Genomic DNA, 24449 nt, shown 5'->3' on the forward strand with positions numbered 1-24449 from the left:
GAAAGGAGGACACTGACTATGCTCTGTCATTGAACAGGACAATTGTTTGCTAAACGCTAAAGTGCTTTTGAACAAAACCGTTCACTATACTTGTAAACCACCATTGTGTTAGATTAATCATTTACATTTTTCTCTTTTGCATAATTGTGAGCCAGGCAAACTCAATGGTATGGTGTAGAATGGTTTGAGATAAAATTTCATTGATCCAATGTGGGAAAAAAGTAGATGCATCATCAAATATTAACAGTTGGTACGAATGCTAACTTGAGGTACTGTTCCTTTTCTCAGTACAAAAAAAAAAGAAATTGATTCCTTTGACTATTCATTCAGGTGTAGGGAACTGGACAGGGTACATCATTGCCTTTCTGGATTATGGTAGCCCTTTAGTGGCTTTTAGGACTAAGAAGTGAGGCTGGGAAGAGAAAGAACAGTTAAGCCTGTAAACTAGAGAGGAACTGGAGTCATTCAAGCAACACGAACTATTTTATCTTTTTTTTTGAGCAGTCAGTTATGGGTAGACTCTGAATTCATTCATTCATTCTTTCATTCAATTTCTTTCTTTTTCTGTTTCTTTCTTTCTTCTTTCTTCTTTCCTTCCTTTTTTTCTCTTTCCTTTTTCTTTCTCTCCTTTCTCTCTTTCTTTCTTTCCTTTCTTTTCTTTCCTTTACTTTCCTTCCCTTTCCTTTCCTTCCTTTCTGTAAACCCTACCCCCAATGTGGGGCTCAAACTCATAACCCTGACATCAAGAGTTGCATTCTCTACTGACTGAGCCAGCCAGGCACACCCTGAATTTTATTTTATAAAGGTCTGGAAAGTACCACATAAAAGAGCCTGGTAAACAAACTCCAGTCCGTATTCCATAGTCCAGTGGTACTCCTATAAGCCATGTTGTTTGTAAGGATAAATATACATTTTAAAAAATATTAAAATTTTTTTCTCTGATGCAAAAAATGAAAGAACTCCCCTCCTCCCTTTCCTTACAACATTTCCTTTACAAAACATGTAATTTAAGTCATTTTTCTGTTTTTGACATGTACATAAATCTTCTAAAAAGTTGAGTAAGTCACCTACCAGTTTTACATCCCAAGACTGTCTGTTTGGGGGGCTTTGGGGCCATCTCTTTGAAATGTGAGCATTAAGGAGGATGGCACCTTATCTCTTGGGCCTAAGTGCCTGGCTCCAATAGTAACTTCATGTTTGTCATAAAGATATGAGAAGTTTTCTTTTTCTTTTGGATACAGACAGTTAACATGTAAGTAATGGATTCTGTCTGGCTGGCTATATAAAAGGGTGAGATCTCCTCGACTTTGCAGTCTTCTTTAGCAGCTTGCCTGTGATATACATCACTGACTGATTTAATGCTGATTCAATAATACAACTGTTTCTTTTTCTGCATTTGTCGAGAAGATTATTTAGGTTGGCAGGAGATTTTACTTTTAATTCCATTTCCCTAACATGTTCCTATACCAGATACATTACTGAAATTTATCAGGAATCCTTATAATTACCCAGAAAGAGAAATATTGATATCTTTGTTTAAACATGGAGCTAAATTGAAACCCAAATAAAAGGAAGGTGCTGCGAGGTGCTGACAGAACTAGGGGTGGAGCCAGGAGTTCTGACTCTGATCCTTAATGAAGAAGATAAAAAGAGAACCCAAAAGACCATACTTCTTCCCCCAAGTAGTTTAGTTTGATCTTTCAGGTAAGTGAAATGGCTCTTCCCTACGGTTCAGTGTAATACAATGCTTCATTCTTTTCAGGGGCAGTTACTTTTGGAGCATAGTCCTGTAATCCTGCTGCTTGCACAAATTCAGATAAGGTCAAGGAATCAGATTTTACCCCAGTATGACCTTTTTGCTCTAAAAATAAGCCTATATTGTCCCTGTAGGGAAGGGTGATGGTGCGTCTGAATAATGGCTCTTCAATTCCCAGTAGCTCCCGTGTATGCCGAGAAATTACCTAAAATACAAGAACAATTTTTTTAATGGGGTTAACTGAAAATATAAATTAAAGAAGCTTTATTTATTTTCCTAGGCCTTTTGAATGGTAACCTTTTAAGTTATTTCTAAGGGAAAATAAAATAATGAAATAACACATGGAAATGCTTACTAGCCTGGCCTTCTCAAAATAAAGTCCTTATAAGAAACATCAAATGATTTATTACCTTTTTATAAGTTCCATTTAAAGGTGTTTCTAGGCTCTTGGCAATGGCTTGCCACGGATGGGTTCATTTCTTTCTTTTGGCTGAGCAATCTGATCAGCCATATGAGCAGATAATATGTTCAGATTAAGAGCCATGACTGTCTCTGGGAAGGTTAATAAATAACTTGTCTATAATGGGCTCAGTTAATTTGCAATTAAGAAAAAAATAATAACTCAAATAGTTACTTAATTTGTTTGACTAAAAACAAATCTCAAACACTAAAAAGCAGACATTAAAGTTCCAGCTGTTTTATTAGAATTAGAGATCCAAATTACTACAGGTGGCTCTTAAGAATTCTCATTTGTAATTGATGCTGCTACACCGAGCACCTTGTTAGGTCAGCACCTCACCCTGAGTGCCCCTGACCAGAGCAGGTTCTTTCACAAATTCACTGAGGTTAACAGATGGTGCCCCCAGGAGGGACCCTGTAATCATAGACAGATTTATTCACTATTAACCAAAAGAACTATGTGCCTACTGCAGGCTGAGAGAGCCCAATACTGTTTAATATTCTAATGCAGAAATTAAAAGTGTTACAAAGCTACTGGTTAGATGTGGAATCAGGAAATAAAATCTAACCGTCTCTCATCTAATTCTATGTCTGAAGTTCATCAATGGACCATGAGGGACCTTTGATGGGCTATAAATTAATATAAAACTGTGAGTTCTTTCATTAGGTCTGATAAATGATAAGCAGCAGATCTTATTTTTGCCGAAGACTTAGAGCAATTTACTAGTAACTTACTTAAGTTAGTAAGGATTACAGGAATACAGATATTTATGAAGATTATAAGAGTTTCCTGGGGCGCCTGGGTGGCGCAGTCGGTTAAGCGTCCGACTTCAGCCAGGTCACGATCTCGCAGTCCGTGAGTTCGAGCCCCGCGTCAGGCTCTGGGCTGATGGCTCAGAGCCTGGAGCCTGTTTCCGATTCTGTGTCTCCCTCTCTCTCTGCCCCTCCCCTGTTCATGCTCTGTCTCTCTCTGTCCCAAAAATAAATAAACATTGGAAAAAAAAAAAATTTAAAAAAAAAAAAAAAAAAAAAAAAGAGTTTCCTAAGGATTCTTAGTTCTGTGTTCTAGGATGGAGCCTCATGTTCAATGCAAATGGTCTCATGCAGAATCTGTCTAGTTTTCAAGAGGATTCTATTATTACTATATCATCATTGTATTCTGTGTTGATTATGGTTTTTAAAGGCTGCTATTCTTTTATTTGTAAGCTACGGATAGTTTTGCTTCATCATTAACAATATAATACATACTGTTTGTGGTTACCTTATGTATGTAACTATGCACATTTACATAATTGGAACCTATAATTAAACCTAAAGATGTCGGGGTGCCTGGGTGGCTCAGTCATTTAAGTGTCAGACTTCGGCTCAGGTCATGATCTAGTGATCCGTGAGTTCGAGCCCCGTGTCTGGCTCTGTGCTGACAACTTGGAGCCTGGAGCCTGCTTCAGATTCTGTGTCTCCCTCTCTCTCTGCCCCTCCCCAGCTTGCACTCTCTCTCTTTCAAAAATAAATAAACATTACAAAAATTTAAAAAAAAACCCTAAAGACGTCATCATTATGGTTCAAATATACCACCATTATTAAAACAGATTGTATAGTCTCCTTAAAATCTGCTTGTTGATTCATATAATAATGTTGATTAAACTTTTTTTTAAGGTTATTTATTTATTTTGAGAGAGAGGGCGGGGGGGGGGAGTGCAGGGGAGGTAAGGATCGGAGTGGGAGAGAGAATCCCAAGCAGGCTTCATGCTGTCAGCACAGAGCCTGATGGGGGGCTTGAACCCACAAACCATGAGATCATGACCTGAGCCAAAATCAAGAGTCAGACACTTAACTGACTGAGGCTTCCATGTGCCCCAACAATGTGGATTAATCTTAAATGCATTTTGCTAAGGGAAAGAAGCCAGACTCAAAGGCTATATATTATTTGATTCCATTTATATGACATTCTGGAAAAGGCAAAACTATAGGGACTAAAAACAGATTAGTGGTTGCCAGGGATTGGGGTGAGGGGATAGGCTGACTACCAAAGGGACACAAGGGGGACAGAATTGTTCTTTATGGTTCTGTGTGGTGGATACATGATCCTGTGCATTTGTCAAAACCCACAGAACTATAGACTGCAAGGAGTGACTTTATGCAAATTTTTAAAAAGCCAGGACGTCTCAGGAACCCATATAGAATATAGGCTGTGGACAAATGAATATAATTGTATTACAAAGTAAGACATAATTTCACTGAAGGAGATAGGGAAGAAAGTTATTTAGCTGACCTAAATAACTTTGAAAAACAGTGCTTTGTCTAGGTGGTGTAAGGCTAAAGACAAGAACAACTGTAGACAAACACTGTACTCTGTTGGTAATTTGTTTCTCATATACATATTTATAGATAAAGAGAATCAGGTTTCTCCTATCAGAGAAAGAAGTTATAAAGAAGCAAAGTAGGGTAGGGAATCAGAAGGATGGGAAGGCTAGAATGAACCCAGTGGTGCTGGACTAGAGTCAGAGATAACAGGATGAACTCATGCTTACAGAAATAAATAGAAATTTGTATCTACATGAGATTTGCATATCTACGTATGTTTCCTACATCTTTCTGCTCAGAGTGCCTAGAAGTAATGATACTCCCATAGCAACAAGCACAACTGGTGCTACATCGTGGTTTCTAAATTCCATTCCCTGATAAAAGCAACCAGGGCTTCTGGGAGACATGGCTGCTTCCAGAGCTGCAGCAAGGAAAGTAAAAAATGAGTCTGAAGTGATGTGTAGTGCCAGAAAGTACTAGAAAAAAATAAGGGGAGCATTGTCCAAAGGACACATGGGCCAAACTGAGGTCGTTTTACTATATGTCCATAAGCTCTGGTACTCCTCCCTCCAGGAGGTGGATCTTAATTTCTGTGTCTCTGAGTGTAGGCCAGGCCTACTTCACTCACTCCTAGTGAATAGAATATGAAAAGGGAAACACAATAACTTTATAATGAAGAAACCTGGCAGATGCCACCTTAATCAGGTGATAAGGTTCACATCTCCAGTAATATAGCCCATTGATATCATGTACTCCCTGATGAGATGAAAAGGGCTCATCACCTCTGTGATCTCTTGTTTCATGGGAAACATCAGACAAACCATAATTGAGGGAAGTCTTCAAAATACCTGGCCACTACTTTTCAAAGTGTCAAGGTCGTCAAGACAAAGATCAAGAAACTGTCACATAGGAGTGCCTGGGTGGCTCAGTCAGTTAAGCATCCAACTTTGGCTCAGGTCATGATCTCATGATTCATGGGTTCGAGCCCTGCATCAGGCTCCACACTGCTAGTGTGGAGCCTGTTTGGGATTCTCTCTCTCTCCCTCTCTCTCTGCCCCTGACCAACTTGCGCTTCTCTCACTCTCAAAATAATTAAATAAAAAACTTTATGAACAACAAAAAAGAAACTGTCACATATTGGAGGAGACCAAAGAAACAATGACAACTAAAGGCAAAGTGGTATCCCCAGTTGGATACTGGAATAAAAGAAGGACATCAGTGGAGAAATATAAGAAATCTGAATAGAGTCTATAATTTACTTAGGAATACTGTACCAGTGGTAATTTCTTTGTTTTGATAAATGCCCCCATGGTTACATAAGATGTTAACATTAGGGAATGCTCTGTTAAGAGTCCATAGGAACTTTGTACCATCTTCGCAACTCTTCTATAAAACTACAATTACCTGAAAATTGAAAGTTAAAGAAAAATATTTTGTCTTGTGAGAATCTGCTCACATATTATTAATCTGTGCTTTTCAAATAGTTTGAAACAAGGCAAGTGTAGTAAAATTGCTGGGATATAAAGCTTATGAGGTTATATTCTATAATATAAAATCATGCATACAAAAGGAATAAGCAGTTCACCTATGTTCTTCCCCAAATATTTCCCAAGGGTTCTTTTGTTCACTTGATGGAGTGAACAGTTAAAAATATTTTGAGAATTGGGGCACCTGGGCGGCTCAGTCATTTGAGTGTCTAACTCTTGATTTAGGCTCAGGTCATGATCTTGCAGTTGTGAGATTGAGTCCTGCATCAAGCTCTGAGCTGGGTGTGGAGCTTGCTTGAGATTCTCTCTCTCCCTTTCCCAGTGTCCCTTTCCCCTGTGTGTGCACGTGTGCTCTCAAAAATTTTTTTGCTTTGAGATTCTCTAAGAGACAAAGCTGAAGCAGGTGTAATGCTATCTTGTTTAGCTTGTCCCTAGAATAAATACGATTGACTTCCTTTCCCCTTTTTACCAAGCTAATGCATCACTACAAATGGGAATGATAGGATAGTGGTTTTAAGAGATCCTTTGGCCAGGTTCAAAGAAGAATTAGTGCTTCGTCCCTTCTGTACTCCCCATCAGTCTCACCCACCCCACTAGCTCTTTTGTCATCTTCTCAGTAAGTTGGAGAAAGAGCAAAGGGAATGGTGAGTTCTTTCTACAGGTGAGGCATGAATAATTGCATAATTAAGGAAGTTGAAGAGAATAGAAACTGGCCATATGTTAACTGCAAGGCTTGTAAATGGGATGCACCATTCAAATGGGGTTCAGTTTCTTATCAGCATGCCTAGAATTTTGCACTCTCAAGCCACCAGCTCTTTTCCCAGTCCTGCTATTCTGCCCAAGTCCATGAATGATGATACAGGAGAGTTATCATGGAAAAGAGCATTACACTATGTAAGTTTTGTTATGGGATGAATTTTGGATGTACTAGGTGTTGTAATTACAATGGTAGAACTAAAAGTGCTTATTTATCAGTAAAAAAGGTATCTATAGCATGCTTAAGTGTGGGGGAATGTGATAAAAAAAGATGTGACTGCTGATTGACCTATGAGCTGGACCTGGGCACCCAGAGGCTCCTTACCCCCTTCCCTGTCCTTGGAATGTGGGCTCCACTTGCCTTTCCCGCTTCCTGAGGCTGCTCTAAGGACATGGCCTTGGAAAGGTGATGTGGTGTTGAAAACACTTGCACAGTATACATGACTGACCCCTGTTAGGGCTTCTTTATAAACTTTTGAGATTTAGAGGACAGGCATGGAAATCATTCATCTTGTTGCCACCCAGGAGAAACCTCATATGTAAATTCTCTTTGTTATTATTAAAACTGCCACCTACCAACCTGGAGTGGCCTACATGTTTCTTCAGTCTCTCCCTGCCCTCTGAGTACAGGGGCCAATTTCAGACGACACAAGAGAGCTCCCAAAAGGGTTGAGAACCAACATTAAGTTCATGTGTGATCTCTAAAAAGTTACCTGTGTCATAGTGTATAATTAGCTTTTTTAAGTGGACCTATGTGTCAAGCAAAGCTTATCTAAGATACCTTTAAATGTCTTAATTTTTATTACTCTAGTGACCTCAAGGAGAGGGTCACACTTTGGTGACTTTGATAAATATTCTGAAGTTTGCTTATTCAAAGTTCTTGAGGTATAAGGATAGACCACTGGATTCATCATTTGAGGATTTCAATTTTTTAAAAAATGTTTTACTTATTTATTTTGAGAGAGAACGAGCATGAGCAGAGGAGGGGCAGAGAGAAAGGGGGAGAGAGAGAATCCCAAGCTGTCAGTGCAGAGCCCAACAAGGAGCTTGATCTGACGAACCATGATATCATAACCTGAGCTGAAATCAAGAGTCAGACCCTTAACTGACTGAGCCACCCAGGGACCCCAATTTTTCTTTAACTGAGCTTTATACCCAATATGGGTCTTGAACTCACAACTGAGAGATAAAGAATTGCATGCTCTACTGACTGGGCCAGCCAGGTGTCCCTTCTCCTGCAAGACCAGAAAAGGATAATTAGAATTTTTCTTATTGCATTGTTGATACTGTATTTTTGGAATCAAAATGTCAAAGAAGCAAAATGAATTGGCAGACTCTGAAAAATGTTTTCTCATAAGAAGCTGAAATTCTTGGTATTTAGACATTTCAGGAATTTGTATTACAAGTTACTAATTTGCTAATTCTGTTCCTTATTTTTATTTAGAAAATCCAGTACACTATTAATGTAAATTGAAATTAGAGCTCATACACATAGTTGTATCATCTTGGAACATAAAAAGAGTAAGATATTTATCTGGTGGTACTTGGTAGCTATGTGAGGGTATGACTGGAAATACCAACTTGTAATAAGTGGTCTTTTTCTGCAATACAGTGCTCTATAGGGAAACATTAAACACAACTCACCTTCATGTCCTCAAAATCTGTTATCCCCATCTGAGGGAGGTTTGAGCAGTTTACATGAATGAGTTTTCGGCCACTGATGAAGTTTGTGGTAAAACACTCCTGTTAGTATAACAAGAACATCACTCAAATGATTTATGGCAAATAGCAGGAAGTTGGGAAGGAGAAGAAAGAATTGGGGGAAGAGAAGGAAGGGAGAGACAAATCATGTTTGTTTCTGGTTCAATACAGAGAAAAAATTTTAATTAAATTTTAAAGCAAATTGAAATTTAACAATAATCCTAATAATCCCACATTTTTTTCCACCTGAGCTCTTGATTAAATTTCACATTGCTCATATATATATATATATATATTTTTTTTTTTTTTGCATGATACAACCAATGCTTCTTTCATTCCTCAATTACATTTCTAAGTACTGGGGTGCAAAAGATTACAGATCTTATGTTGTTTTGGGCAGCCTAAGAACATAGCTGGCATCAACGAAATAAGATTTTCTCTTATCTTTTTTTCCCAGCTTCCTTTTTTAAAATTTTATTTTTATTTTTTATTGAAGTATAGTTGGCATTAACTCTATCTTTTTAATAGAACTACTCTTGATGAACTATTTACATTAATACTGTTAGGTGCTCATGATACATATGACATTTTTGGGGCAGACACTTAAGAATTAGTAGTACAAGTTAAGGGAGCTGACACTAAACTTGACAAAGTACCAATAGTCTACCTTGGACAAAATCTGTCAAAAAGAAAGATACTTATCTATGAAAAGAGGCCTATATAATTTTTTTAGTCTTTATTCAAGAATTACAAAGAAGTATACTTACTGTGATAAATAGGGAAACAGATGTGACCCTCCCTTCCTCTATCAAAATACAAAATACATCAGTAGAAAGGCCAAAATTAAAATCCAAGTTACCTCTACCATAGTCCAGGACTTTTCTATGCTCCTTCTAGGGAAGAAGAAGCAAGAGCTCAGGTAAGGGTAAGAGGAATAAGAGGTAGAAAGATGAGAGAATGTGATCTTTAAAAACATTATTTTTGTATACCTTGTACTGAGGAAAGCCTAGCTTGCTAATCCACTCTGCAACTTTCTCTGGGCTCCATTTAAGATACTCAAATTGTAGCTCTATACTTTCTTTTGGCGAGGTTTCTTCATCTTTGTGTGCCAGTTCCTTCAACTCTGGGGACAAATCTTCAACTATTTCACCAAAAGGCTCCCCCAAATCCCTCTGATAATCTGAGACATATGCGTAGAAGTCACTACTGGTATCAGTAATCTCAAACAGTCCATTATGTTCTTGGGAGAACTCATAACTTGTACTTATTGAGTCTATTTCACTTATTGTGGGAGACCCAAACATAGAATCTCTTTTAGCTTTCTTGCTTTCTTTTACCGACCACGTTCTTGTTTGATAGTCAGAGTACTCTAGCTGATCCTTGTCTACAGACTGCTTAAATTTAACTAGTTCTGGCCAATCTTCCTTGGAAAATTCTACATGTGTCTCTTTTCTTAGTGGTAGTTTGGCTTTATCAGGTAACACTAGATCTTTCTCTGTAGCTTCCTCTGTTTGTGTCTTCTCTTGAACCTCTGGTTTGGTCTTCTGTGGCAGCACTTGACCTGTTTCCTCAGTTGATTTTCTTGGTTCTTCCTTTGGAAACTTTGGTTTAGTCTGTCCTGGTGGCTCTAGACCTTTCTCCTCTGTTGACTCTTTTACTGTCTCCTCTGATTTGATCTTCTGTGGTGGTGCTAGTCCTATCTCCTCAGTAGATTTTCTCTGCTTATCATTTTGACCTGATGATTTAGTGTCCTCTAGTGGTTCTAAAACTTTCTTCACAGTTGATTCTCTCAGTATCTCTTCTTGAACTTCTGGTTTTGTCTTTCCTGATGGCTCTAGACCTGTTTCCTTGATTGATTTTCTTGATTTTTCCTCAGGAAATTCTGATTTGGTCACTTCTAGTGGCTCTAGAACTTTCTCCTCAGTTGATTTCCTTTGTGTCTCTTCACTAGACTTAGTTGGTTTCTGGTCTAGAAACTTTGATTTAGTTTGCTGAGGTGGCTCTGTCTGTTTCTCCTCAGTTGATTTTCTTCCGTTCTCCTCTGGAATCTCTGATTTAGTCTCTTCTGGGGGCTGTGGACCTGCCTCCTCAGTAGAATTTCTTGGTTTCTCCTTTGGAAACTCTGCTTTAGTCTGTTGAGGTGGGTCTGTCTCTTTCTCCTCAGTTGCTTTTCTTTGTATTTCCTGTGGAGCCTCTGTTTTAGTCTCTTCTGCGGGCTCCAGACCTGACTCTTCAGTTTCTCTTGGTTTCCCTCCTGGCAACTCTGGTTTCGCCTGCTCAGATGGTTCGGTCCTGTCCTCCCTAGGTGACTCTCTCTGTGCTTCCTTTGGAATCTCTGGTGTGGTCACTTCTGGCGGTTGTAGATCTGCCTCTTCAATTGATTTTCTTGGTTTCTCACTCGGAAATTCAAGTTTGGTCTGCTCTGAAGTTTCTAGACCTGTTTCTTCATATTGTGCTCTAAGTGAATCCTCCAGAACTTCCAATTTGGTCTCTTCTGGTAACTCTAAATTAGTCTCACTAATTGAGGCCCCTTTGGTCTCCTTTGGTAGCTCCAGATATGTTTCCTCAGCCAACTCTATGAGTACATCCTCTCTAAGATCTAGTTTGGCCTCCTCTGGTGACTCTAAGCCTGGTTCTTCCTTATCATGCATAAGGACATCCAAATCCTGGAAGAGCTCTTCCATCTTTCTGAGTGTTTCTGACTGTGCCTCCCGGGACATCCCTGGATCAGTCTTGCTAGAAAGGTCTATCTCTGACTCCCTGGGAATCTCTTCCTCAGACATGCTGGTCGGTTTTAGGTGTAGGTATACATTCTCTGGCGCCCCCAATTTGAGGTCCTCTTCCTCCGCCTCTGGTTGTGGCTCCTGGTCAATCTGTAGCTCCAGGCCTACTTCTGCCGTGGTGTCAACTTCGCCATCTTGAGCCATTTTAAGTGACCTAGGCAGTTTGAGGTCCTCATACTCCAGGTCTCCTTCATCCGAGCCTGAATCGTAATATTCTGGGACTTCAGCCATGACGCACATTGGCCGACGCGCTCAGGCCTCCTAGCAACCCCAACTTCCGATAGCGTCTCTATGGATACCATGATTTCCGGTCGGGTCTTCCTGAATCTTCCCAAGGTTTTGCTTGTTCTGTCTAGCCCTGACTAAAAACCTGCGTTCAAAAGCACGCAGTCACCCTCCCCGCGTCCGCGTCGCCAGCCTCCGCTGCCCAAAGCCCCTGCGGCCCCTGGGGGCCGGCACTCGGCCCCTTCCGGCCCGCGGGCCCCACTCGGCTCCTCCCGGAGCGCCGCCGCCGTGCTCGCTCGGCCTTCGGCTGTTTCCGGAGCCACTCGCTGGTGGCGGCGGAGGCGCTCGCGGCGCTGGCTGCAGATGTCGGAGCGGCAGGCAGCCGGGGGGCCGGCGGGCCGCGCCGGGGAGAGCCCGGGAGTGGAGGGGAGCCAGGCGGCCGCCTCAGGTACGCAAGCCGGGGGCCGGCGGGTGGGTCCGTCCGGCCTCGGGGCCCGGCGCGTCGTGCGACCCTCGGGCCGCGCCCTGCCCCGCTCTGTCCCGCGCCCCTCGGCGGAGCGGACCCGCCCGGGCAGCCCCTTGCCGCGCAGAGCCCCCGCCTTCGCTGCCCCTGACCGCGCCCCTGCCCCCGTCCCCGCCGCCCAGCCTGGGGCTGCGCTCGAGCTTGTTCGCTACTCCTCTTTCGAAATGGCGTGGTTCCTGCCCCGCTTCCGTCCTCCCATCGGCCCGGCTGGCGGTGACGGGGCTGCTCTGCCCGCGGCGCCTCTTGAGCTCGCCCGCCGGTTCCTCCTCGGCCGCGGACCCCAGCCCCTCTGGCCTCGCTGCCCCCTGCTTGTGGCTCCGCACCCCGCTCCCCACCTGTCCGCGCGCTCTCTGCCCGCGTCCGCCTGGGGAGCCTCGCCTTCCGCTGGCCTGAGCCCCGCTTGGTCCTGGTCGCTGCACGCGGGCCCCCGCGCCTCGCCGCCCCTCTCCGTCGCTCAAAGTGCGGGAGACGAGAGCCGGGCGGGAGCCGGTAGGCTCCGGGTCTTCTGAGTGAACGTCATGGCCAGAGCCAAGGCAGGACGTAGGGGCTGACTTAGGGACTTTGGCGACCTCCCTCATTCGCCGGCACCCTCCTCTTCTGGTTCGGGAGACCGTCCCCGTTTCTACCCACGCCAGTTCCTCGGCAAGGGTTCACCATCCCAGGGGCGAAGGGTGCATCTGGCGCACTTCACCTTTCGGGCCTCCTTATGCTTACCACACCAGGAGGTTCAAAGGGTAGGGGGAGACAACTGGTCTCGCTAAGTGGCAAGTATAAATTAATTTCCAAGTCTGAAATTAAAATAGGCACCATAAATTGTAGCGGTAGAGGTGGCGCCTGGGTCGGAGTCTGAATCTTCAGTTTACTGATTTGACCTTGGGCAAGTCACTTCTCCCTATCTCCGTTTCGTCATCTGTCAAATGTGGGTGCTACTGGTACCTGTCTAATAAGACTGCTGGGGAAATTACATGAGCCAGTGAGAGCGAGGCACTGGTGCCTAGCTCCTGGTACATAACCATACTGGTGGTATTCGTTATTACGAGAATAAGGTGCTGTGGGAGGTGTTCCTGGATGTGTGTCTTCCAGCACGATGGTTTTTCTCGTCTTTTACTTCTATCCCAAATCTCTCCCATCTTCTAATGCTACTTGAGTGGAACACACACACACATACCTTTGAGTCACCCAGCTTTTCCCCATGACTTTATGTTCTCTTTAAAATATCTAACAATTTTTGTCTTTTCTTCCTTCATGTGAACTTTTATGCTTTGTAGTATATTCAAAATTGATGGCATGTATTTAACATTATAGCAATAAAAATTTTAAGCATAATTTCTAAGAGACTCAGCAAATGAACACTCAAAAGTCTCATAAACATCTGTCCCTTGCATATGTCAATAGTTATAAGTTGAGGATTTTTTCTTTTCTTTTCAACTTCCCCTTTAGCTCCTTGTGTGCTTATGGCAAACAAACCCAAACATTTTAAATAGAAAAGTCTTAAGAATAGTCCAGGACTATGTTGGAGGATGGTGGTTTTGCCTCTGAGTGAGTCTCCTCTCCCCTTTACCCCTTTTAATTGGTTCCTGAATTCTCTTTTTGTTCCCAGGACATTGATAAAATACTTCTGGTTAGTTTCTTCCTCTTGTCCTTAACAGGGTGAGTGTTGGTTTCTTCTGTCATGTAGGGGTTTGTTACTGTGGCCCAGAGCAAGTTCTTCCCCTTGAGGTAGGATTTGTTGCTCTTAAAATAATAGTAATGGTAACTTACATTAATTGAATGCTTACTCTGTGCCAGAAAGTAGAAAAAGATTTACTTGTATTATCTGATTTAATCCTGTGAAGAGTCATTTTCTCCCCATTTGATTTATTTAATTAATTTATTTGAGAGAGAGAGAGCGCGCGCGCAAGGGAGAGGGGCAGAGGGAGAGAGAGAGAATCTTAAGCAGCCTCCATGCTCAGCACTGAGCCTGACATGGGACTCAATCCCACAACCTGAGCCTAAATCAAGCATCAGACACTCAACTGCCTGAGCCACCCAGGCTCCCCCTCCCCATTTTATAGGGGAACAAACTATAGCTGAGAGAGGTTAACTTACTGTCCAGGTTAACTGTGGAGATTTTACTGCCTATAGGAAATTGTCACCTTGTTGTGATGAAGTTTACAATCATTTGTTTTTATTGGCTGTTGAGCCAGTATTGGTGTTCCAGAGCAGATTATGGTCTTTGCCCTCAAGGTGTTTTTAGTTTGGTAAGACAAGAGTACCACTGGAAAAAACATCAGCAATTCAAAACATATAATTGAATGTGATACTACAGTTCTTTATGCACTTACCCCAAGAAATCTGCTTGAGGGAAGGGAAGAATCTGTCTTGTCTCTTTATCTCCTATAGCCCTTGATGTGTCCTAGAGGTTCTACAGATATTTGCTGGATTGTGAGACAGAGTCTCAACACAGAGATTTGGTGGAGCACCAAATGCATATGAAGAATTAGGGTTGAGATATTCAAGAACGTTCCTTGGGTTAAAGCAGTGGTTCTCCGGGCGCCTGGGTAGCTCATTCGGTTAAGCGCCTGACTTCGGCTCAAGTCATGACCTCGCAGTCTGTGAGTTCGAGCCCTGCATCGCGCTCTCTGCTGACAGCTCAGAGCTTGGAGTCTGCTTCAGATTCTGTGTCTCCTTCTCTCTCTCTCTCTCTGCCCCTCCCCTACTCATGTTCGCTCGCTCTCCCTCTCTCTCTCTCTTTCTCAAAAATAAATAAACGTAAAAAGAAAGAAAGACAAGCAGTGGTTCTCAAACAGGACTGATTTTGCCTGGGGATGCTCAGGGGATGTTTTGGTTGTCGATACTAGGGTTGGGGAGGAGTAGGAGGGCTATGACTGATACCTAGTGGGTAGAGGCCAGGGGTGCTGCTAAACACCCTGCAATGCACGGGACAGCCCCCACAATGAAGAATTATCTGGCCCCAAATGTCAGCACTGCTCCTTTGAGAAACCTTGAGTTAGCATGCAGCAGGGTTTCCAAAGCAGTGTGGAAATCATGTATCTGGCTTGGCTCAGTGTTGTATAACCTGGGGAATGAAGTTAAAAAACTGCTTCAAATTAAGAGTTTGATTGGATCCTTATGCCACCTTCCTCTGGAAAATGATCCAATAAGTAAGCAGTGGAGGCCTAAGAAAGGATGAAATTGAAAGATTTCTGCCATCCTCTCTTAGAGGGAAAATAGCAATTAAGAAATGAGTTTGGACATTCAGTTGTTACTGAATTAAAGGTTTTGATTTTTTGGTGTATCTTATTCCTTGAAAGCAGGAATCTACCATTATCCATTGTAACTATAACTTGTTTTTTAATAATATTCTCTGCAGAAAGTACCTTTTGAGTGTCTTCATGTTAGCTCAAGTTTTAGTGATGAAGTAAGAAAACTGTTTATTTTCTCTGAACTCAGCTCTGCAGTGACCACAGCGTTCTTATTGTTTTGTGAACTGTAATTGTTTTTAATAATCTTTTATTTGGGACACCTGGGTCCTTTAGTCCCCAAGAGGAGAGGGCTACTGCTCTTTATATAGTGTAACTCTCTGAGGTATACATATTGCATCACTTAAGAACAGACTTTTTTTTTTTTTAATTTATTGAGCTTTGTGGAAAATAAAGGGCAAATCTGTTATGACCATGAAGTTAGCAGCAGTACTTGGTTTGGTGTATATGACCCTGAGAGCTATCGAGGTACTGAGATGCTAAGGACTATAAACAGGTCATGTGAACTTGTTCATGATTCTTATGTAGGTCTTTGAGCAGTGCAGTTTTTCTGCAGGGATGGAAATGTTGCCTACTGTGGCTATTTCAATTTACATTGGAATTGAAAAATTGGTGGCTACCATATTGCATAGAGCAAAAGAGTGGAAATTTATGCCAAAGAGCCCTTATAGTGTTTTGGTTTTCTATTGCAGTTTTATATAAAATGGAATAAATTTGTCTGCCTGTGGTAATTTTTTTTTCTGATAGTAGTTGTGTTTTTGTGTTGAGATAGCCAATTAGTCCTGTCGTAATTCATTCCATAACCCAAAGTTTGTAATATGAATGACCACTTAAGAGCTTATTTCGCTCATAAGGACTGACAAAAAATTGGACCACATGGTCTCTGGATTTGGTTGGAATGTAAATTCAGCCGGTTTCTTTTTATTTAAGCCTCTTGAGTCTTTAACCACATAACCTGCTTTTGGTTCCTCTGCCCTTGAATCTAAAAGGCCAGGCTAATTATGCCTTTGCAGCCTGTTTAGTGAAGGGGAAGTCCTATGAGACCTGTTCTAAAGAACTCTGACCTGATATTCAAATGCTTTAGGAAAAAAACACTTTTTTGGTTCTCTTTGTAGAGAAAGTACAAAGTACACCATAAATTTAAATCTGAAACATGATCAGAATGTTTGAAACCATATTCTGGTAACAGGAACAAAATTAGTATTTTAAATATTGTCAAATATAAAAGAAATCATAGGAAAGTTTTTTTCCCTCTTTACCTTGCTTTAGGGGCTATCAATTATAAATTTAATTATTCCTGAGCTTCCATTTTCCTTTCTCTGCCCATTGTTTCCAATACTTCGGCTGTGCAGGTATCACAGTCATGGTTTTTGACATGTTAGAGAATACATTCCAAAATTATTTGGTTATTATTTTTTCTTTAAATGACATTAAAATTTTTGTTTCATTCTAAATGGTATCTGTGCTGTTACTATTTTGATGTATCAACTTTTCCTAATGTGTGTTGAAATAAATATATACCCATTAACCACCCCCCCCCCCCATATTCCCATATGCCATCTAAATTTGCAAAACCTGTCCTGGTTTCTCTGGTCTCTTCGAGGATTGCTTGTAGAATTTGTCTATATTTGGCTGGCATATTAAAAGCTATCCTATAGGAAAACATGGCTTTTTCTTCTTTATAGTGGTCTAAATTTCATTAAATAAATTTAGGAAACTTGAAAAGCTGTGTTTGTAATTGTTTTCTCTCTCTATAGCAGGACTGCATCTTCCACACTTGATACTTCTGGAAATAAACTTAAGTATTTCTTTCTCCTTTTCTTACTTCCTAGCTCTCTGAATCTAGTTACACGTTGTTTTACCAGTAGCTCTTACATAATTTAGCATGTACCTTTAACCTTAAAAATCAAGAGCACTATCTCTTTTCACTCTTTTCTCCTGCATACATTGAGCTATTAAGATGCTCTGAGAAGTGGCTCTTAGCATATGAAAAATGCTCAACCTAATTTATGATAAGGGACATGGAAATCATAAAACTCTGGGCAACTTGGTGTCTCACTGTTGTGCAGGAACAAATACTTTTGTGTGTTGCTGTTAGGAGTGTAAATTGACACAAATGCTGTGGAGGGCAATTTGCCAATATCCATCAAAATTATAGTATATGCCCTCATTGATCCATTCCTTCCAGGAATTTATCCTCTAGATTTTTCTTGTGCCTGTTTAATGACACAGACATAAGGTTATTATATATAGGATGGTTTGTAATGGCGAAAGGTTAGAAAGGACATCGATGTCCATCAGTAGGGAACTGGTTAAATAAATTATGGAATATCCAGCCAATGAAATATTAATCAGCTGTGGAGGAAAATGAGAAAGCTTTTAATATATAGTTACGGAAAGCTCTCTGAGATATAAATGGAAAAAGCAAAGTATGTTTAATATCCTCATTATTTGTATAAAAAAGAATATATATGCACACACTTAATGTGTGTATAGTATCTCTGGGAGACTGTATAAAACCTAATAACATTGGTTGCTTTGGGAGGTGGGGACTGAGATGAGTGGAAATTTCCCCTGTATACTTTCATGCTTTTTGAATTTTGAATAATGTGGCTATATTACCTATTCAGAAAAAATACACGCAGATGGGTCATGAGATTTTTTCACTGTTCTTATATTGTAAGAGACATCTCTATTACCTTTGTGCTCATCAGGAATTGACCCTTTCTGGGCCTTTTTCTCTCTGATGAATTTTTTATGAAATACAGGTTATAAGTCTCCTTAGGGATTAATTTTTTGTTACTCTGTCCACTACTGCCTTTCATTATTTTTGTGGTAATTTCATTTACGCCCAAGGATAAATCAAAGGGGGATAGAACCACTGCTTAGATCAGCTGATACTGTTAGCCAGTGACAGAAAGAAGGCAGACTTTTAAAATTTCTATTTGGTTTCCATTTTATTCAGTAAGGTATTTTCAAACTGAAAAAGGTAAAGAGGCAATGTTGCTTTCTGTTTTGAGTAATGGCAGACTAGGTAATCGGATCAGTTCTCCCATTGGGGACAATTAGAAAATAATTGTCAACATATAAATATTTGCTTGAAGATCCTGGGGAGCTAGCTAGATAATGAAGAATTACCAGGCTGTAATCAATGTGAGGGCAGAAGTATAAAGATAGAAGTTCAAGGATGAGAGTCCATTTTGGGGGTCCTTTCTCCTCTGGTGGCATGTGCTGGATTCTTGAGTGGGGAGGCTTGTCAAGGTTGTGAATGTGCTTCTCTGGACTAATGCAACAAGCATTAATGTTCAGAACCAAGTGGGGGGAACCCTGGTGAATCCCGTTTTCTCTAGGTTGGGACTATGAAAGGCCACGTTCTGGAAGTAGGGGTAAATCAGAAGTGCACCGTTGCAGGATTACAGCTCACCTTCGGAAAAATCTAAGTTCATGAAATTGGGTTAAGGTACCCTCAGGCTGCTAATGCCTCCAGGTATATGGAAGAAGCAAAGCCACATCTCCGAAGGCTCATTCAGATTAGGCTTCAGATGATTTCTTCAAACAATTTTGTGAGAACAGTTTTCTGGCACATATCATAAATGACTAGATTCCTGAGAAGAGATAACATGAACAAAAATCAAAAGAAACAACAGACAGTAAAAATCGATCCCAAGAGGCACCAGACTGAAACATAATTATATTTATTATGTTTGAGATCAAAGACAAGTTTCAGAAATTTGGCAAAGAACTGAAATTTATAAAAATAGAACCAAATAGAAATTGTATAATTGAAACATACAGATGAAAATTTAAAACTCCATTGATAGGTTTAGCAAAAAGTTACTACACCTGAAGAGAGAATAGTGAACTTGGTCATAAAAAAAGAAAATATCCAGAAGGAAATATGTAAAAATGCAACCATGGAAAATTCAGGAAAGAGGTAAAAGACATAGAAGGTATGGTGAGAAGGTCTAACGTTTGTATAATTGGAGTCCCAGAAGGCGGGGAGAGCCAGAATGGACAGAAGCAATGTTTGATGAGATAATAGCTCTGAATTTTCCAAAGCTAACAGAATGCACAGATTTAAGAAGTCCTGTGTATCCCAAGCAGGATAAGTACAATGAAATCTACAGTAGGTATACATTAAGTTAAACTTGCTATAAAACCAAAGCAGAGAGAAAAAAGTAGCCAGAGAAAAATTACAGTTTGCTTTCAAAAGAATAGTAATTAGACTGACAGCTGACTTCTGCACAGGGCATTAGAAGCTAGATTATTGAAAGAAGATACCAATATAGATTTTTTTTTTCAGGAAAATAGTCTTTTTTTTTTTAATTTTAGAGAGAGTGTGTGAGTGGGGGAAAGGGGGCAGAGGGAGAGAGAGAGAGAGAGAGAGAGAGAGAGAGAGAGAGAGAGAGAGGGAATATCTTAAGCAGGTTCCACACTCAGTGCAGACCCTGATTCGGGGCTCGATCCCACAACTCTGGAATCATGACTTGAGCTGAAATGAAGAGTCAGATGCTTAACTGACTGAGACACCCCGGCATCCCCAGGAAAATAGTCTTTGAGAATGAAGGTAGGGTGCCTGAGTGGCTTAGTTGGATAAGCATCTGACTTTGGCTCAGGTCATGATCTTACAGTTCATGCGTTTGAGTCCCATACTTGGTGAACTTGTACCCCATGTTGGGTGAGCTTGAGCCCCACTTTGGGTAAGCCCTGCCTCTCTCCCTCTCTCTCTCTCTGTCTCTCTCTCTCTGCCCCTCACTCACTTGCACCCTCTCTCTCTCTCAAAAAAAAGTACTCATCAAAAAAAAAAAAAAAGGAATGAAGGTAAAAGAAAGATATTTTCAGATAATCAGCTACAGGATTTGTCAGCCTGCAGACTGGCACTTAAGGAACAATTGGATTCTTCAGGCAGAATAAAAATGATCCCAGATGAAAGGAAAATCACAATTTCATCTCACTCATTAATATAGATGCAAAAAGTCATGAGCAAAATATTAGCAGACTAAATCCAGCAATATATATGACCCAGTTGGGTTTTTTTCAGGAATGCAAAGTCATTTTAACATTCTTTAAAAGTAAGTGTAAATCATCATTTTAATATATTAGGGGATAAAAATGATCAGCTTAATGCAGAAAAAAGTGTTTGATGAAATTTACCCTCCACTTATGATTCAAAACTCTTAGCAAACTAAAAGAAAACTTCCTTAATTGGATAAAGCATGTCTCTACAAAAACCCTATAAGCAGCATCAAACTTAATGGTGAGATTTGAAAATTTTCCTCTTGAGATTGGGAATAAGACAGGGTACCCACTTTCACCACTTTTATTGGATATTCTAGCTAATACAGTTTGACAAGAAAAAAAAAATATATGAGGATTAGAAAGGAACCCTGTTAAATCTGTTGTTTGCAGATGATGGCTATGTACATGGAAAATCCAGAAGAATCTACACATAAATTATTAGAATAAGTTTAGCTAGATTACTGGGTATAGAGTCAGTATGCAAAATTTCCTTGCACTTACATATACAAACATACATCAGAGATATTGCAGGTTCAGTTCCAGACCACTGAAGTAAAGCAAATATCGCAATAAAGCATCTGAAATGAAGTTTTTTTTGTTTCTCAGTGTATATAAAAGTTATGTTTACACTAGTCTATTAAATGTGCAATCGCAGCCATGTCTTAAAAAAGTTAATACCTTAAATTTTAAAAAATATTGCTAAAAAATGCTAACCGTCATCTGAGCTTTCAGCAGAGGTGTAATCCCTGATCATGGATCACTGTAACAAATATAGTAACGAAGAAGTTTGAAATATTGCAAGAATTATCAAAATGTGACACAGACGTGAAGTGAGCAAATACTGTTGGAAAATGGTGCTGATAAACTTGCTTGGCACAGGGTTGCCATGAGCCTTCAGTTTGTCAAAAATGCAGTAACTGGGGCACCTGGGTGGCCCAGTCGGTTAAGTATCTGACTTCTGCTCAGGTCATGATCTCGCGGTTTTGGGTTCAAACCCCGCATTGGGCTCTGAACTGACAGTGTGGAACCTACTTGGGATTCTCTCTCTTTCCCTCCTTCTCTGCCCCTCTCCCACTCATGCTTTCTCTCTCTCTCAAAAATAAAGTTAAAAAATTGCAATATGTGCAAAGTGCAATAAAGTGAAGCACAATCAAATGAAGTATGCCTATCAAATGCCTATCAAATGAAGTTAAAAATATATAAAAGTACTATTTACCATAGATTAAAGAAAGTTCAAATACCTGGAAATAAATCTCACAAAATATGTGCAAAGCCTTTGTGCAGAAGATTATAGTACATTGTTATTATTTTATTTTTGAAACCAGAACATCTATTGTGTGACTAAATGTTGAAATCCTTGAGATGAACTGGATGCCACAGTAGCTTCCCTCTTGGGTTTAGGTGTTGTTCCTTTACAGAATCCAGGCCTGAACCTGCAGCATAGTTTTTAGGTGCCTCGTTCAGCTGGCCCAGTATTATTTTGTCTTTTAGTCTTGGCACTCCAGTTATACTTTCTCTTCCGCTTGGCAGGATAGACACATTTGCCGCAGATTGACTTCCAAAGGTGGTAGGCCTTAGAGCCACAGTGGCGCCACAACATGTGTGTCTTATTATGATGCTTTCCAAATGACGATGTCACCTTTGTCATCTCATTTCTGTGGCTGAAACCCCATAATTATTGAGAGAGATGAAATAATAAATAAATGGAAAGATGTATCATATTCCTATATTGAAAGACTCAATATTGTAAAGATGTCAGTTCTCCCCAACTTGATATATAAATAAAATACAATCCCAGTAAAAATCCCAGTGGGGTTTTGATGGGTTTTTTTGCATGGAATTTGACAAGCTAGTTCTAAAAAGTATATATAGGAATGAAAGGCCATAAATAGCGTATATAAAAATACTCTGAGTAAGAACAAGATGGAAAGATTTGCTCTATCAGGGTATCAAGATTTATTTTAAAGCTTTTACAAAATAGTTTACTAGGTCCTAGGAATGGAATAAAAGCCTAGAAACAAAATCTTTGATTTGCAACCAAGATTGTACTGCAGAATAGTGAGGAAAGAATGGTAGATGTTGCTGGGACTATTGAATATCCTAAGAGAAAGGAAAGAAGGGAAAGAAAAGAAACTTGATCCTTACCTCACACAGCACACACACAAAAAATCAACTCTAGTTGGATTTTGCACACCAATATGTGAAAAGCAATACAATATGCTCCTAAAAGATAATATAGAAGAATATATTGTTCTCAGCATAGGGAAAGATATCTCAAACAGGACACATGAAGGGCTAATAAAGGAAAAGAGTGATATATTTTGACTACACATTAAAATGAAGAACTTTGGTTCACCAAAGGATACCATTAAGAGTGAAAAGGTGTGTCACAGAGTGGAAGCAGGTATTTGTAACACATGTAATTAACAAAAGGTTTGTATTTAGAACTCTTATAAGTAAATAAAAAGACAATCCAGCTTTCAGCTTTTGGCTTGGAGGTGGCCAAGGTGTAATTTTCTGTAGCTGTCCTTAATCTAAGGTCACCTGACTCCAGCTGCTTCCACCATGCCACCTAAATTTGACCCCAACAAGATCAAAGTCATGTACCTGAGGTGCACCAGTGAGGAGGTTGGTGCTACATCTTCCCTGGCCCCAAGATTGGCTTCCTAAATCTTTCTCCTAAAAAGGTTGATAATGACGTAGCCAAAGCAACCAGTGATTGGAAGGGTCTGAGGATTACAATGAAAATGACCAAGATGGATAGGCCCAGATTGAGGTGGTACTTTCTGTGTCTGCCCTCATTATTGAAGCCCTCAAGGAACTGCCAAGATATAAAAAGAAACAGAAGAATATTAAGCACAATGGAAATATCAGTTTTGATGAGATTGTCGTCATTGCTGGACAGAGGAGGCACCCATCTTTTAGTTAGAGAACTGTCTGGAACCATTAAAGAGATCCTAGGGACCACCAGACTGTGAGCTGTGATGTTGATGGCCGTCACCCTCATGGCATTATAGATGACATCAACAGTGGTACAGTGGAATGCTCAGCTAGTTGAGAACTACAAAGGAAAATATTTCAATAAAGGATCATTTTGTTAAAAAAAAAAAACAACCCAACAGTAAAATAGGGAAGAGACTTGAACAGGCATTTTATAAAAGAGGATTTCCAAATGGCCGAGAAACATGGTAAGTCATCAGTGATATGCAAACTAAATGAGCATACACCAATCAGAATGGCCCAAATAAAAACTATTACTATGACCAAGTATTGCAGAGGCTACAGAATAATGGGAATATTCTTCAATACCAGCACGAGTACATATTTGGTATAACCCCTTTGGAAAATAGTTTGGCATTGTCTATAAAAGTTTATTCAGATTTCTATTACTCAACCATTCCATTTCTGGTTTATTACAAAGTAAATGTATGCACATGTGTACCAAGAGACATGAACAAGAATATTCATAGCAGCATTATTCATAATAGCTAAAAACTTAGAAAGAACCCAGACTTCATCAACGGTATATTGATAAATTAGCATTAATCATAATGGCCCAAAACATAGAACCCAAATTTCATCAATGGTATATTAATGAATTATGGTATATTCATGGAATATTATATAGCAATGAAAATGAACAAACTTACCCACAACAACATAGTTAAGTCTTTCTCTTTTTTTTTCTTATGTTTTTGATGCTTATTTTTTTTTTAAACGTTTTTTATTTATTTTTGGGACAGAGCGAGACAGAGCATGAACGGGGGAGGAGCAGAGAGAGAGGGAGACACAGAATCGGAAACAGGCTCCAGGCTCTGGGCCATCAGCCCAGAGCCTGACGCGGGGCTCGAACTCCCGGACCGCGAGATCGTGACCTGGCTGAAGTCGGACGCTTAACCGACTGCGCCACCCAGGCGCCCCTATTGATGCTTATTTTTGAGAGAGACAGAACATGAACAGGGGAGGGGCAGACAGAGAGCATCCAAAGTAGGCTCTAGGCTCTGAGCTGTCAGCACAGAACCCAATGCAGGGCTCGAATCCACGAACCATGAGATCATTCCAAGCTGAAGTTGGCTGCTTAACCGACTCAGGTGCCCCTCTTTTTTTTTTTTTAAGTTTATTTATTTTGAGAGAGAGAGAGAGTGGGATCATGAGCAGGGGAGGGGCAGAAAGAGAAGAGGAGAGAGAGAGAGA

At 40.4% G+C, this 24449-nt stretch overlaps 2 protein-coding genes and 1 pseudogene across 2 annotated transcripts in view; 1 reads left to right on the plus strand and 2 right to left on the minus strand.

Moving 5' to 3' along the window:
- Nucleotides 1-736: 736 nt before the first annotated feature.
- On the minus strand, nucleotides 737-11732 carry SAMD15 (sterile alpha motif domain containing 15). The gene is made up of 3 exons (XM_047080297.1): nucleotides 9453-11732; nucleotides 8407-8505; nucleotides 737-1961 (listed from the first exon to the last, which is right to left on the minus strand). The coding sequence occupies exons 1-3, from the start codon at nucleotides 11484-11486 to the stop codon at nucleotides 1725-1727; spliced, it is 2370 nt and encodes a 789-aa protein (XP_046936253.1). The 5' UTR covers nucleotides 11487-11732; the 3' UTR covers nucleotides 737-1724.
- TMED8 (transmembrane p24 trafficking protein family member 8) overlaps nucleotides 11641-24449 on the plus strand; it is a 36084-nt gene continuing 23275 nt past the window's right edge. Inside the window, exon 1 of the mRNA XM_047080296.1 lies at nucleotides 11641-11919. Within this exon, the coding sequence (XP_046936252.1) occupies nucleotides 11835-11919 (85 nt within the window). The 5' untranslated portion in view covers nucleotides 11641-11834. The remainder of the gene's footprint in view (nucleotides 11920-24449) is intronic.
- LOC124512610 (60S ribosomal protein L37-like) lies at nucleotides 21586-21903 on the minus strand (annotated as a pseudogene).

The sequence above is a fragment of the Lynx rufus genome, unplaced genomic scaffold (genome assembly GCF_022079265.1).
Source record: "Lynx rufus isolate CCGP_SWC_20201006 ecotype Redwood Valley unplaced genomic scaffold, mLynRuf1.p SCAF_17, whole genome shotgun sequence".
NCBI lineage: Eukaryota > Metazoa > Chordata > Mammalia > Carnivora > Felidae > Lynx > Lynx rufus.